Source organism: Grampus griseus, assembly GCF_964374135.1.
Source record: "Grampus griseus genome assembly, chromosome: 5".
Classification (NCBI taxonomy): Eukaryota; Metazoa; Chordata; class Mammalia; order Artiodactyla; family Delphinidae; genus Grampus; species Grampus griseus.
The window spans coordinates 131,561,420-131,576,334 of NC_138998.1; the positions used below are offsets into that span (position 1 = coordinate 131,561,420).

At 38.7% G+C, this 14,915-nt stretch overlaps 1 protein-coding gene across 1 annotated transcript in view; it reads right to left on the reverse strand.

The window, feature by feature from the left end:
* Positions 1 to 109: 109 nt before the first annotated feature.
* Positions 110 to 14,915, reverse strand: part of PAXBP1 (PAX3 and PAX7 binding protein 1) — a 33,656-nt gene continuing 18,850 nt past the window's right edge. The window contains exons 11-18 of the mRNA XM_082654286.1: positions 13,180 to 13,379; positions 11,572 to 11,716; positions 10,767 to 10,888; positions 9,859 to 9,935; positions 9,431 to 9,497; positions 5,807 to 5,953; positions 3,994 to 4,148; positions 110 to 1,269 (exon numbers count right to left, since the gene is read on the reverse strand). Coding sequence (XP_082510412.1) covers positions 1,152 to 1,269; positions 3,994 to 4,148; positions 5,807 to 5,953; positions 9,431 to 9,497; positions 9,859 to 9,935; positions 10,767 to 10,888; positions 11,572 to 11,716; positions 13,180 to 13,379 — 1,031 coding nt within the window. The 3' untranslated portion in view covers positions 110 to 1,151. The remainder of the gene's footprint in view (positions 1,270 to 3,993; positions 4,149 to 5,806; positions 5,954 to 9,430; positions 9,498 to 9,858; positions 9,936 to 10,766; positions 10,889 to 11,571; positions 11,717 to 13,179; positions 13,380 to 14,915) is intronic.

Below are 14,915 nucleotides of genomic sequence, written 5' to 3' on the forward strand. Positions count from 1 at the left end.
CATGCTAATAGTCTCACTATATCAGTCATTTGAAATGCTCCAACTAAAATTAGTCGCCAGCCAAATATAACAAAGGTTCTATTTAAAAATTAATTTAATGCTTGGCTAAAGCTTAATTACATATATAATTATCAAACAATAGTCCTTAATTTCCAAAAAGTTCCTCTTTTGAAAATCACAGAATCAGAAAGCATAAACTTTAAAACAAGTTCTCTGAGTATTTACAACATGGTATAAACATTACAGAAGACCATGGATATTAAACTGCTTGGGTGTAGCTCATCAGCAAGGGGTGTTCTTTATTGCATATCATAACTCACATATGTGAGATTTAAAATATAATGCTAGATTACTAAAATCCAAATGCATGTATTTTTTAAAGCTGGTCAGGGAGTAAAATCATGAATGAGACAGGAGAGTCAGCCCCAAACCATGCATTAGGTTGTGGATCTATTATTTCCAAAAATGAAACTTCTATGTTCTTTTCAAAAACCTATGTTGCATATATTTATTTAGAGCTCACATTAAACGTACAGTTGACTGTAATGCTAATTCAAGGAAGAAAAGTTCACCATTCACCAATGACTAAGTCCACACTCAACTCTCAATTTTAAGGCAGCACAGCTACGGTGATAGCAACTGCTAACCAAAAGGTGACGAATACTTAGTCACTTGCCAGCCCTTTTGTTGCAACAGTGTAGTAATTTCCCTAAGACAATTTGCTACGGAATAATTTTCTGCTGTTAAAAGGCTTACTCTGTAGAAAAAAACCACAAATTTCCAGTGTGAAAGTAACTCCATGGTGGTATAAATATATATATATATATGCATAATTATACAATATACACTGCACACATTGTTTACAGAGAACAATTAGCTGAGAGAGTTAATTTAAATGACCATATAAAATACTTCTGTAAACAAAGTATGACAGGCAGTTAAGGAAACCATTCACAGACTTCCTAGAAATAATCTGAATTCATTTCATTCTGAAGAAATCGCATTTAAAGACACAGTATTGAATATTAATAATGTTCTTTGTATTAAAACAAGAGCCAATATTTTACAGTTTAAGAAACTTTACATATATACAAAATTTTTACATTGGGAATGGTATTAGAACAAATAGGCTTCTTTTCAGTCTCATAGATCTATTTTCCTTCGATCAAAGACTTAAATTCTTTCACATTGTGGTCACTTGCAACAGACATAGCGTGATCCAGAGCTCGAACACTTGCAAGGAGTTTTACTATCTGTTTTATGTTTTCTCTAAAGGAGAAAAAAGGAAACACGGATCAGCAGGTTACAGCATGTGGGAAAAAAAATTTTCCATATTAAAAAAAAAAACCCGCCCATGTTTAAATACCCAGAAACAGAGGACCCATTTTCAAAACTAAAAACACCCCAAAATCTCATTCAGATCCATGATTTTCATTAATACCGAGAAAGGAGAGAAAGCACTCTATTGCCTAACTTAACTACTTCAGAGCTCTGCCTTCCATTCCTTCCCAAACCAGAGTCCCAGCTCTCCTAGAGTACACCTGGAACACAAATTATATTCGTGGGTATTCATGACCAACCCACCAAGAGCCAGGGTAATTGCCACTCCTCCAAAATTCACTAATAAAGTATAACCTGGCTTCTTTTTTTTTTTTTGCGGTACGCGGGCCTCTCACTGTTGTGGCCTCTCCCCTTGCGGAGCACAGGCTCCGGACGCTCAGGCTCAGCGGCCATGGCTCACGGGCCCGGCCGCTCCGCGGCATGTGGGATCTTCCCGGACCGGGGCACGAACCCGTGTCCCCTGCATCGGCAGGCGGACTCTCAACCACTGCGCCACCAGGGAAGCCCAACCTGGCTTCTTTTATCACCCAGCTAGAAGTCATTCTCAGTAATCCTCAAATTTTAGCATACATCAGGATTACCTAGAAGAGCGCTAAAACACAGATCACCAGGCCCCACCTTCAGAATTCTGTTCAGTAGGTCTGGAGCGGGGCCTGAGAATTTGCATTTCTAACAAAGCTCCCAGGTGATGCTGCCAGGAACTACTTTTAACATTTACAATAGTTTGAACCACTTGTGAGAAACAACACACAATGTGACATTATTGGCTGTCTCTTCTCTACAAAATTGTAGTAAGCACCTTTTAGGGAAGGATTATAATTTTTAAGGTTTTGTGACTCACACTCATAAAGTGGAACCTACTTTATGTGCACTGCACACAGCAGGTGCTTAAACAGCTGCTGAAATTCTTTTCCATAGGAAAGTAAATAGTGTTTGTTGATACTTACTCCCAAACAAAAACACTGTCACATATATAAATCAAAGTTTAAAAAAAGTGAAGTGAATAGGATTTATCTAGTAAAAAACAACACATTGAGAAGAAATATTAGTGCCAATAAATAACAACCAACAGCAAAATGACATGGTAAGGATGAAATAAAAATATAAACCAGGGAATTCCCTGGTGGTCCAGAGGTTAGCACTCCAAGCTCTCACTGCCAAGGGCCTGGGTTCGATCACTGGTCGGGGAGCTAAAACCCCACAAGCCACACAGTGTGGCCAAAAAAAAAACCCCAAAATCACCTGGCAAAGATTTTTTTTTAACCACTGAAGTATTTACTATCTACTTTGCCTTTAATTTTATTATAAAAGATAGCAAATTTTCTCTCAAGAAAATAAGGTTCTTTTTCCTGGAAGGGGAACAGGGGAAAAGAAAAGGATTTTGTTAGGGGGTATGACTAATGGTGTGATCAAAATGAAAATGAAACTCTGACATTAGGAAGAATATATGAAATGAAACTTTAAAAAATAAAATTCGTCTTTGGGAATTCCTTGGTGGTCCAGTGGTTAGGACTCGGCGCTTTCACTGTGGTGGGCCTGGGTTCAATCCCTGGTCTGGGAACTAAGATCCCACAAGCCATGCAGTGTGGCCAAAAAATACCAAAAAAAACCCGAAAAACAAAACAAAAACAAAGATTCTTCCAAATGGTGGTACGAGTTGTTATTATTACTACTACTTACTTTTTATGCTAGAGATCTACCCCCAAATTCCATGAACACCCAAGACAATGTACTGGAAAAGGGGTAATGGTTTGTTCATTCCTTCCTTGAAACCTTGATAAAAAATATGTATAAGCTGCTCCCCATAAATCATGAGTGATGACTTAGTCTATGATATGGATATAGAAAAACTCAACATAGAGCACAAACATCTCAAAATTGAGATATAACCTTCAATATACTTTGGGTTTCAGTGGCTGTCTTTTCTAGGGTTTGTATCTGTAAAATGAACCTCCAAAGACCAAGATCCATGACATTCTAAGAGACTGAGATTTCCCCAATTATTCAAGGGAGGAGACAGAAAAAGCAATGATTCACTTACCAGAAATCTTCCCTTAATATCTTCATAAATAAAATATTGAAAAAAGATTAGGTAAAAGTTGCAAAAATGAAAAAAATAATGTGTATTTTTGGTAGGTTTATCAATACTAAGTCAATGTTTACAATTTAAAGTAAAATATAGGGCTTCCCTGGTGGCACAGTGATTAAGAGTCTGCCTGCCAACGCAGGGGACATGGGTTCAAGCCCTGGTCCGGGAAGATCCCACAGGCCGCAGAGCAACTAAGGCTGTGTGTGCGCCGCAACTACTGAGCCTGCGCTCTAGAGCCTGCGAGCCACAACTACTGAAGCCCACGTGCCTTGAGCCTGTGCTCTGCAACAAGGGAAGCCACCACAATGAGAAGCCTGCGCACCGCAACGAAGAGTAGCTGCCGCTCTCTGCAACTAGAGAAAGGCCGCGCGCAGCAACAAAGACCCAGAGAAGCCAAAACTAAATAAATTAATTAATTTAAAAAAAAGAAAGAAAAGAATCAAAATAAAATAAAAATTCAAGTAAAAGATAACCATGTCTCTACTGAAAACATTTTAATAATACTAAACCTAACAACTAAAGACTCTAGATCACTGTTTCATTCTATAATTACAAATAATTACCTTGCATTTCTTTTTTCCACATCAGAGCACCCGATACTGTTTCTGTAAATTGTATCTGCTAAGTGTACAAGGTATCGACAGAAGTTTTCTAACTGAGAAATAGTTCTTTCTCCTTTCAGATTCATGAACCACTGCTTGGGGAAACAACTGATCACCTATGAAGAAGAAAGATGTAAACAGTTAAAACAAAAATAAATTAAAGCATCTAAAACCTGAGTCTAGATAATGCGTATAATGTACTTAACTAGAAGACTTGCTATTGAGCAACACATAACTAATTACTTAGAAGGGATATTCTTTTAAACCTGATTTTCTACATAAACTATACAAATACACCTAGATATACCCTAATTTTAAACTTCAATATATAGACACTCAAAGCAAAAGATAAATAATTTCTCCAATATTTAAGTAAATTAGGGACATAAAATTGATAACCAATTGCTTCATTTTCCAGTCTTCCAGAAAGCCCTAAATGAACTGAACTGTCCTTCGATCAGCAGCTTTTAATGTAAAAACATGTATAGCATAAGTACCAAACTGCAGCCTCTCCCCGTGCCAAACAGTTCAGTAAGTAGGCATCCTTGCTGGCAGTAGGAGCCGTGCTGGCCCAGAGAAGTGAAGAGAGCATCACACCGGAGGGGCAGCCTAGGGCAAGAGCCCAAGCAGGATGCGAACAGGGCATGGTGGCAACCTGGCATGGGGTACCAAAACCCGAGCAAGGGGAGGCTGTTTCCCACCCGGGAGAAAGCAGCCAGTGGGTAGAGACAGCTCCCCACCAAAGAACCCAGGGATGCTTGGAGAAACAACTGATTCCAGAGCTGGGCCAAGCAGGTACAAGATAAGCCTGGAACATCATGTGCCAGAAAGCAAGAAAGTGCTCCCCCCAAATTAGAGGACATGCCACAAGGTCACAGAGGTCAACTTGAAGGAACTCACACTAATGAAGTCTAGGACGATTCCTGACAAAGATGCAAAATCTGAATCTATTCATGAGAGAATATCAGACAAACCCAAATTGAGGGACATTCTACAAAATAACTGGCTTATCACCTTCAGAAGGTATGAAGGTCAAGGAATCCAGCACTCTTCCAGATTAAAGGAGACTAAAGAGACATGACAATTAAATGCAAAGGATGATCTGGGAATTTCTTTTGCCAGTTCCTTTGGATATTATTGAGATAGCTGATAAAACGTGAAAAGGGGCCTAAGGATTAGGTGACAGTAATATATAAATGTTAATTTCCTGATGTTGATGGTCATACTGTAATCGTGTACAAGAAAATCCATGTTTATAGGAAACAGACACAAAACTATTTGAGGGTGAGGGAGTATCATGTCAGAGAATTACTCTGATGTGGTTAGGTCGAAAAACTGTACTGTACTTGCACATTTTCTTTAATCATATGATTGTTTAAAAAATAGTTTAAAAAATTATCAAAACTGTATAACTCATGTATATGAAGTAAAAAAAAATTAACTAAAATTATTTCTTAAATGAGAGAAGAGACCATTTCTTTAGTAACACTTAAAATAGCATTCATTCAACTGTTAAAAAATTATCCCCAAATTGAAACTTTTATTAATACCTATAAAAATATTGATACAGATAGATGGATAGAAGGACAAATATACACATATATAACAGTACAACTTTTTATGTAAAAAATGATAAGGGGAGATTGTCAACATTATACCAACTTCGATAATCAAAGGGGTTTTCATGAAATTCTCAAATCTCTTCAAACAAGGAAAACTTAATCCATCTTAACTCGTATGCTTTAAAAACTACAATATGTGTCATTTAACTCACATTTTGGGCTTTTTTGATGCTGTCATCGCCATATTCTGAATTCTGAAAAGCCATGAGAATGTATCTATTTAATAAACCGTCTATTGATAATTCCTGAAGAGTTTTGTTTGAGAAAATGCCATACCATTGAAGAAAATTCCCTAAGAGCTAGAAAGAAGAAGAAAATTATTTTCCCCCAGTTTTATTGAGATATAATTGACATGTAACATTGTGTAAGTTTAAGGCATACAACAAAATGATTTAAATATATATTGTGAAATAATCACCATAAGTTAACATCCTTCCCCTCACGCAGTTACAAATCTTTTTTCTATTCTCTTAGCAACTTTCAAATATACAATACACTATTGTTAATTACAGTCACCATGTTGTACATTACATCCCCAGAACTTATCTTATCTTACAACTGGAAGTCTGTACCTTCTGATCCCCCTTTATCCAATCTCCCCACAACTCCCCACCTGTGGCAACCACAAATCTGATTTCTATTACTAAAAGTTTGGTTTTTTGAGAAGAAAAAAAAATTGAGAGGCAATGTAAAGCAGTTAAGTACAAAGTAAATTACTTACACAATAAAACACCTTATGAAATACCCTGGACCATGTCTTGCCAAAGCATAATAAGCAGTTTTGAAGGGTCTGAATATTTCTGATAATGACTGAGGTTAACTAAAATTTAAATAGCCACATGGAGCTAGTGTTTACTATAGTGGACAATGCAGATACAGACCATTTCCCATCATAACAGAAAGTACTGGTGGGCAAATGATGATTCTTAGATAAATGTCCTCCCTTGAAAATCATGCCTAAACCAGTCCTGTGACCCTGCAAAAAGATGGAAATTCTTTTTTTGACTACCACATTGCATGCTTACCAGACTTCATGAACCTGGATATCGGAACTACTTAAGCTCAATACATATAAAATGGAAGCCCCCGCCCATTCCACCATAAAATTCTAAGTTCCCAGTATTTCTCATCTTAGGAAATGGCAACGCTATCCAACAATTCAATCGAGCCAGAGCCTACATGAGCCTCATCATTCTCGCCCTCGCCCTCAAGCTGTCGAACCCCACCTCTCCCCATTCTGTGCCTCTCTCTCAGTCCTTGCCGCCATGCCCCTGATCGAAGCTGCCGTCATCTCTTTGTGGGCCCTGCAGTTATTCAACTGACTACGAGCAACAGCGCTGGTCTAGTTCTCCTCCAGCAGGGCTCTGTGAGAGAACTAAAACCTACAGAAAATGATCTGAGTGACTCCTTACATAATTTTCCCAACGATGGTACAAGCTAGTACCCTTCTAGCTGCATACGCAATGGAGGCCTTAGGGCATCAGGTATTAATTCTTCCACAGAAACCCAGCTGAGAAGAGCTGCTCAAGAGTTTGACTGGCCTGAGTTAGACTCCCATCTCTGCCACTTAACAAAGGGATGAGCCTGGGCAGGTTATTCTGTGCTTCACTGTCCCATCAGCAGAGTCAAGCTCATAGGGCTGCTGTGGGGATTCAATGAGATAATGTGTGCTGCAGTGATTGGCACACAGTAAATATGTAATAAGTACTAATTTCCATTTTCATCATTACTATCCTCACCTACTTCATTTCATTATCCCCACACAGAAGCCAGAATATGTTAAAAAGGGCAATATTTTCATGTCACTTCCCTACAAAAACCCTTCCACAACCCATATAAGAGCAAATGATTCTCAGCAAAGGAACAAAAGCAATTTAATTTTAAAAAGGATAGTCTTTTCAACAAACTGTGCTGGGACAAAGGAACGTCAAGGCCTCATGCCCTATATAAAAATTAACTCAAAATGGATCACAGACTTAAATGTAAAACCTAAAACTATGAAATGTCTAGGAGAAAGGATAGGAAAAAAACTCTGTGGCCTTGTATTCGGCAAAGATTTCTTAGATGCAACACCTAAAGCACAACTCATAACAGGAAAAGATAGTAAGTTGGACTTCATCAAAATGAAGAACTTCTGCACTCTGAAACACTGTTAAGACACAGACTGGGGGGAAAAACTCTTTGCAGATCATGTATCTGATAAAGTACTTGTTTCAAGAATACAAAACTCAAAGCTCAATAATAAGAAGAACCAATTTTTAAAAATGGGCAAAAGATTTGAACAGATACTTCATCGAAGAACATATACAAATGGCAAGTAAGCACATGAAAACATGCCTGGGCTTCCCTGGTGGCACAGTGGCTAAGAATCCACCCGTCAATGCAGGGGACATGAGTTCAAGCCCTGGTCCGGGAAGATCTCACATGCCGCGGAGCAACTAAGCCCGTGCGCCACAACTACTGAAGCCCACGTGCCTAGAGCCCATGCTCTGCAACAAGAGAAGCCACTGCAATGAGAAGCCCGCGCACTGCAATGAAGAGTAGCCCCCGCTAGCCGCAAGCAGCAACGAAGACCTAACACAGCCAAAAATAAATAAATAAAATAAATAAATTTATTTATAAAAAAGAGGAAAAAAAAAGGAAACATGCTCAACATCATCAGTTGTTAGGAAAATGCAAATTAAAATAATAACAAGACACAACTATACATCTAGGAGAATGACTTAAAAAAAATAAAAACCCTGAAGATACCAAGTGTGGTGAGTGGTGAGAAAGAAGAATAACTAGAACGCTAATATATTGTTGGTTTAGAAAACAGCTTTGCCTAGGTATTTACCCAAGTGATGAAAACTTATATACCCAGAAAAACCTGTGTGCAAACAGGTTTATTCATAATTACTCCAAACTGGAAACAATCCAGTGTCCCTCAATTGGGGAATGGATAAAAAACAAAACAAAAAAATCCTGTGGGATAGCCACCATACGATGGAATACTACTTGGCAATAAAAAGGAGTGAACACAAGACAACACTGGTAAATCACGAATGCATTGTTAAGTGAATGAAGCCAGACTCAAAAGGCTAGTTAGTATGTAATTCTATTCCTAAGACATTCTCATAAAGAAAACTACAGGACAATAAGAAGGGGTGGCCAGGCCGTAGGGGTGGGCTTGACTACAAAGGGGCATGGGGAATCTGGGGGAGATGATGGAAGCATTATACATCTTGATTTAGGGAGTGGTTACATGTCTACATGTAAATTAGAGCTCCCCTATCATCTGAACTGCTCATCTCTTCCCTAACTCTAGCCATCCTGGCCTTTTCTCAGTTCTAGTATACCCTGCTCTCCCTTACCTCAGGGCCAACTAATAACCTAAATATCACTTCCTCAGGGTGGAAGGGAATCTTCTGTGACTCATCCGTCAAGGTATTTGTGACCCTTGTCATATGCTCCCATACAACTTTGAATTTTTTTTCAAAACTCATCACACCTGAGATTACTTATTTGCTACTGCCAATTGAGCGTGGTTATAAACGCCATGAAGGCTCTACTTCTATCTTAATTCAGTGCTATATTTCCGCAACTTAGAAGAGTATCTGGTACTCTCCTTGCTGTGGTTTAGTAAGGCATCTTGTTGGCTAGTTTGGACCTTACTGGAACTCAGAATACATTTTCACCTCTGCAAACATCAAACCTGAATAAACTTTTGGAATAAAATTAGTTTGTATGAAGTCAAACAAAATCTGAAGTCTTTTAGATAGCCTACAGACACGTACCTTAACTGAAGACCAAAACTGTCGTTGAAAAAACAAGTAAGGCCCAGAATTTTTATTTTCCAAGACACTAAGAAAAAAAGAGAAACACATCATGATCAAAGTTGTGTGATAAATGCCATCTGATTCCTAGAAGATTTCTGTAAGTAAAAGGGGTGAACATAAGAAGTTAACTAATTCTTCAAATTTTCAAACAACTGTATTCCAGAAGGTAATTTTAAAAGGTAACGGCAATTTACTGTGAGACACTAAGGGTTATGCTGCGTAAGGGAGCAATTTCCCCACTGGGCCACTCTCTTTGGGCTACACGTTTATACTATGTAGGTAAAGCTTGTATTTCAAGCTATGCTTAGTTTTCCGGAGTTTAAGAAGTCTTCTCTGAAAAATAATGGAGAATATTATCATCTTTAATGTTCTTAGGAGTTACTTACTTTTTGGGATACAAGGGCATGAATACATCATCATCTAAAGTTCTTCTCATTCTCAATAGAAGTGCTTTTAGGTACACCTAAGGAGTTAAAAAGAGATCATGCATTTTAATAAGGGTTATGATAAAAGTTAAATTTTAGTAAATAAAAATAAGCAATATTCCAAATCATACAGAGTATTCAATTTTGAGTGAACAGCATCTCAAATTTTTTAACTTTCCCCACTGACGGTTCTAAGGTCTTTAATATTTACTACTTACTCTTCGTTCAGCCCTCATGAATTACCAAGCAATGAAGCCATTTAGAAATCTTCCAACCTCTTAATCTACTATATAAAGATTTAAGATCAGACCTATAATCTGGTTCCTCTCAAAATGAGGTCAGTGAAAATAAAACAATGATAAGGAGTACTTTCTCATATCTAAATAGCTCATCAGAATGTTCAGTGCAGGCAGCGGCAGTCTGAAGTTCTGAAACTCTAGAACACAATACCTCGTTATTTTACATGCTATTTAAATGTTTCAGCATTTAAATTATCAATTGTTACCCATTCCAGTAGTTTTTCTTTTCCCGAAAAAAATACAGGTCTTCAAGGGATGTGTGATTAGTCCGATTGAGAATGGGGGTGGGGTGGTGAGGAGGGTGAAAACAGTACAAACGAGAGGCTATCTAGACCAATTACATCATCTTTCCCAATCGATATTCTGAAACTAAAAACTACTATCTCAAATTTTGTATATTTCAGGCTATAAAGGACAGATGCCTCAAGTGGGAGAATCAGATTTTCTCGCTGGCTCAGAATATAACCACTCATTCTCTCAACTCTTGCTCATTTTCAAAGGGAAAGGAGAAGACAAAATAATAAATTTAAAAAAATTTAAAAAACCTTTCATAGATAATAATTAAATTACCTGTGTATTTTTGTTTTCTGCATTCACTACTGAAGGATACCCATTTATTAATTTTAGAGTAATTCCAACCATTCTTGAAGTCTGTGTTGTAGAAAAGGGGTCCCACATATTTTCAGCTATCACTATTAAGGGAAAAAAAAAAGCAGAATGTACTGAGATACAGAAGTAAACTGCTGCTGACTTGAATCTGATGTCAAGCAGTCCCCAACTTAGAAACGCCAATCATGACGTTTTTCTTCCTCTAGAGTGTAAGCTTCAGTCTTCTTTGTTCTCTTAACCGAGGGAATGTTGAAGATTAGGCGCATGTGGCGAGGGGACAGATTCCTATGATTTTCTGCTTCTTGGTGAAAATAAAGATTCGGGAAAGCAGGATTTCTGTATCCTAGGAGATGCTGTGCCAGCAACAAGAATTTCCACCTGAACTTGAGCTTTATTTTTAATATCAATATTTTAAATAGGTCAACAATTCCTAATTTGTTTGTGAGAAATGGATGAAAGTAATGAAACTGCTCCCCAGAAAAAGGCATATCCCCCCTGAAACTATGTACTCAGTTCTGCTTCAGGCAGTTCTTAAGAGCCTGAAATTTGCCTGTGGATCAATTACTGCCCCCAATTCCAGGCCCTCCCCAAGGTGGTCTTTAAGTCCCAAGTTAAAAGATAGGTACCCTTTAGCCGTCTCTGGGTCTGGTGGTAACTTTATTATTAATAATATAATTTCTATGAGAAAATATGTTCTGATTAAAAACTCCTAAAAATAGATTTGAAAAACCCAATGTGTTTGAATGTTCAATTCAGTAATCTCTACCTGTTAGTTTAGGGAGAATCACCTTTTCCACAATGGTAGGTAACAGTGCAACATCTACATCATCTTTTTCTTGCTCTCGCTCTTCACAACCGTAAAACAGCAAAGATTCAAACCACAGCATATTCTCAAAGTCACGACATTTTGCCTAGAAAATAGTTAAAAGGTTACCCAAACATTTAAAATAGTGGCTATTTCTGCTTCCAGTCATGAAAAGAGTAACAGGAACTGGATTTAGCCTTCAGTCATAAACTAAAAACTGGACAAATATATGAAACATCTATTTTCAGACAATGGACCACAGGCAGTATAGGACTATGACCCCTGAAAGAACGGAATCAAATGAGGTGAGCTCCTGGTCAGAAGAGGAGATCAGGGTAGGCAACTGCAAGCAGAGCAGTCCTGCTGAGTTAGTAGACAATCTAAGCTCAGGAAGGCTGGAACGCTAGAAGCTGTGGGGCAGAGGAAGGAGCTACACAGAAGGAGAGCTCCCAGATGCACACGAGTGTCTCCGAGTCTCTGCTGGACACTGAGAAACACATGCACAGGGTGGGACTCCACAAGGTCTGGCAAAGAGCAATCAGGAGCTGGGAGCTGAATGGTTCCCAGAGCTTAGATTTCTTTCCTCTTGTTTTCAGGGCTTCAACCTCAGTCTTCTTTTCGTTACAGTTCACATATTCAACCCAGCCCATCTCATTCATGCCCACGGCTCCATCCATATGTTGGTAACTTCCAAAACCGTATCATAAGCATGACCACTACATGTAAACAGACAATTTGAGTTTCCTCCCTTATGTAACAGGCAAAGAGGTCCTATTGATTCCACCTCTTAAATCTATCAGTTTATCTCATCCTCCTGATTTCCATCACCACTGACTTAGTTCAGGGTCCCATTTCACATCTTCCTCATTGAGCTTTCCCATGATGTTCTGTTTTTCTGGAATCAAAGAACCAAGTTCTTATTCATTCATGTTCGTATCTCAGCGTCACTACATGTAATTTTAGTTGACTGAGAAAGACACTGTATAAAAATCGAAAAGCAAGAGGCAGTTCTCTTAAGAAGGGACAGAACATAAAAGGAAAGATCGTAAGATTATGCCCAGTGATAATGTGTCAATTATAGCCCTGTGGGTGACCTATCTCCCCTGAAAAACACTTTGCTGAGGCTTACATCTCTAGCTTTGAGGTTACAATTGCCCAAGGCATCATGGTATATTGCTTTTTTTTTCCTTTTAGAAGAAAGTGTTGCTTTCTTTTAAAATTAATTAATTAAATGTATGGCTGCACTGGGTCTTGCTGTGTGCGGGCTTTCTCTAGTTGCAGCAAGTGTGGGCTACTCTTCATTGTGGTGCATGGGTTTCTCATTGTGGTGGCTTCTCTTGTAGCGAAGCATGAGTTCTAGGTGCGCGGGCTTCAGTAGTTGTGGCTTGCGAGCTCTAGAGCTCAGGCTCAGCAGTTGTGGCACATGGGCTTAGTAGCTCCATGGCATGTGGGATCTTCCCGGACCAGGGCTCGAACCCATGTCCTCCGCATTGGCAGATGGATTCTTAACCACTGTGCCACCAGGCAAGTCCAGTATATTGCTTTTCAACAGTGATAGAAGCCACTCACCTCAAGGGGAGTCCAAGTGAGAAGCTGCAGCCTTATGAGGGGGTTGAACAACTTTGGCAAGCAAAGGCCGATGTAAGCATCCTTGTAGGATGTGTAGTATTTTGAACGCCATGCTTCAAACTGGGATTTAATACAATCGATTGAACAGAAACTTTCAAGGACATCTTCAAATACCTTGCTGGACTCTTTTGAAATGCGATCTAAAAACAACAACAACAAAACCCCACAGAGAATCAAAACTTAGTATGCGGGAGAAAAAACACAGTTCAAATATTTTCAGTGTTTTCTTTGTAGCTTGAGTATCAATAAGATAGGCTCATTAGCAAAGGAATAACTGTTAACTGCAACTTAAAAGAAAAGAACCAGAGGTAAGTTTAGGTTCCAAACGTCTATCATGCAAACCACAGTGCAGGTAGTCTCCGTTCTGCATAGTTCCAATATGTACTATTATCTGTCACCACAGTCTAAATAACACCTGTCCCCAAAAACTCGGTTCAAATTTCAAGCACCATGGAAGAGTAACTGTGAGTAACTGCAGAAAGTACAAACTCTGTTATCCAGCTCTTCAGCCCACAAATCACCACGTAAATAACAGATGTGTAGTATCACTATCAGTGACCAATCATCTCTCTTCTTTCAAAGTCTGTTGGTGACTGCAATAACTGACATAGACAAGAATCAGCAATGGATGCTAGGATCTTTAAGTAAAAGGTTATTTAACGCTCCATATGACTTGGAACAGCAGACTCTTTATAACGAGGAGACCAAGTCGTGACAACCTGCTTCTCAAGATCCATGTTAACACCACTAATAGTGGGCAACCTAACATTTGCCATCTGGTATCATGCTGGTAACAGCATCTTGTGTGAAGCATTCTTGCCAAAAAAGCTTTAACCTGAATCTAATCAAGACTTAACTTCCAGTTTACAAGAAATATAGCGACTGGAAGAACAAGTGAAAACCATGAGGAAACAGACAAATTTAGAATGTAGGACGTTTTACAAGATAAGTGGCCTGGTCTCTTCAGGAAGTTAATGCCTTAAACAAATAAAGAAAGGGGTGTGTGTATGTGTATAAGGTATCATGATATTCACTAATTCTACATAAAAAGATGTAACAACCAAGTGCGATGCAGGAACCTTGTGTGGATCCAGGTTTAGAAGATACAGAGTAACAGAAACGGTCCCAGGAATTCTGGGCGGGGTGGCGGGGGGCTGTTACGGAGGAAAACTGAATGCAGACATGATACTAAAACTTCTAGGTAATTTTCGCAGGTGTGACAACAGTGTGGCAGTTAGGTAGAAAAGCATCCTTTTTTTTTTTTTTTTTTAAAGAAGACATTAAAGATGTTAAAGTTTTTAGAGGGAAGTGCCACGATGTCCGTAAGTTAATTTCAAATGTTTCAGCAAAACACACACAAATCCAAAGCAAACTTGGCTAAACGACGGTAAGAATTGCTGAATATGGGTGACAGGTGTATATGGGCGATCACTGTGCTATTCCTTCCAGTTTTCCGTATGTTTGGAAATGTTCACTGTAAAAAGAGTGGGAGAAAAAAATAAGCTTATCCAACTAAGTTCCAAAGGGCTCGCAGTCACTACAATTCCAAATAATCACAGCCAGTGGTGGGAAATAAAGACTTTTACTAGGGGATCCTTCTGGAAAGGTCTTCATGTAACAGAACTAACTATTCCTCTTGACTGAATTATTCGGGGCTCCCAAAATCAGGAATTCCC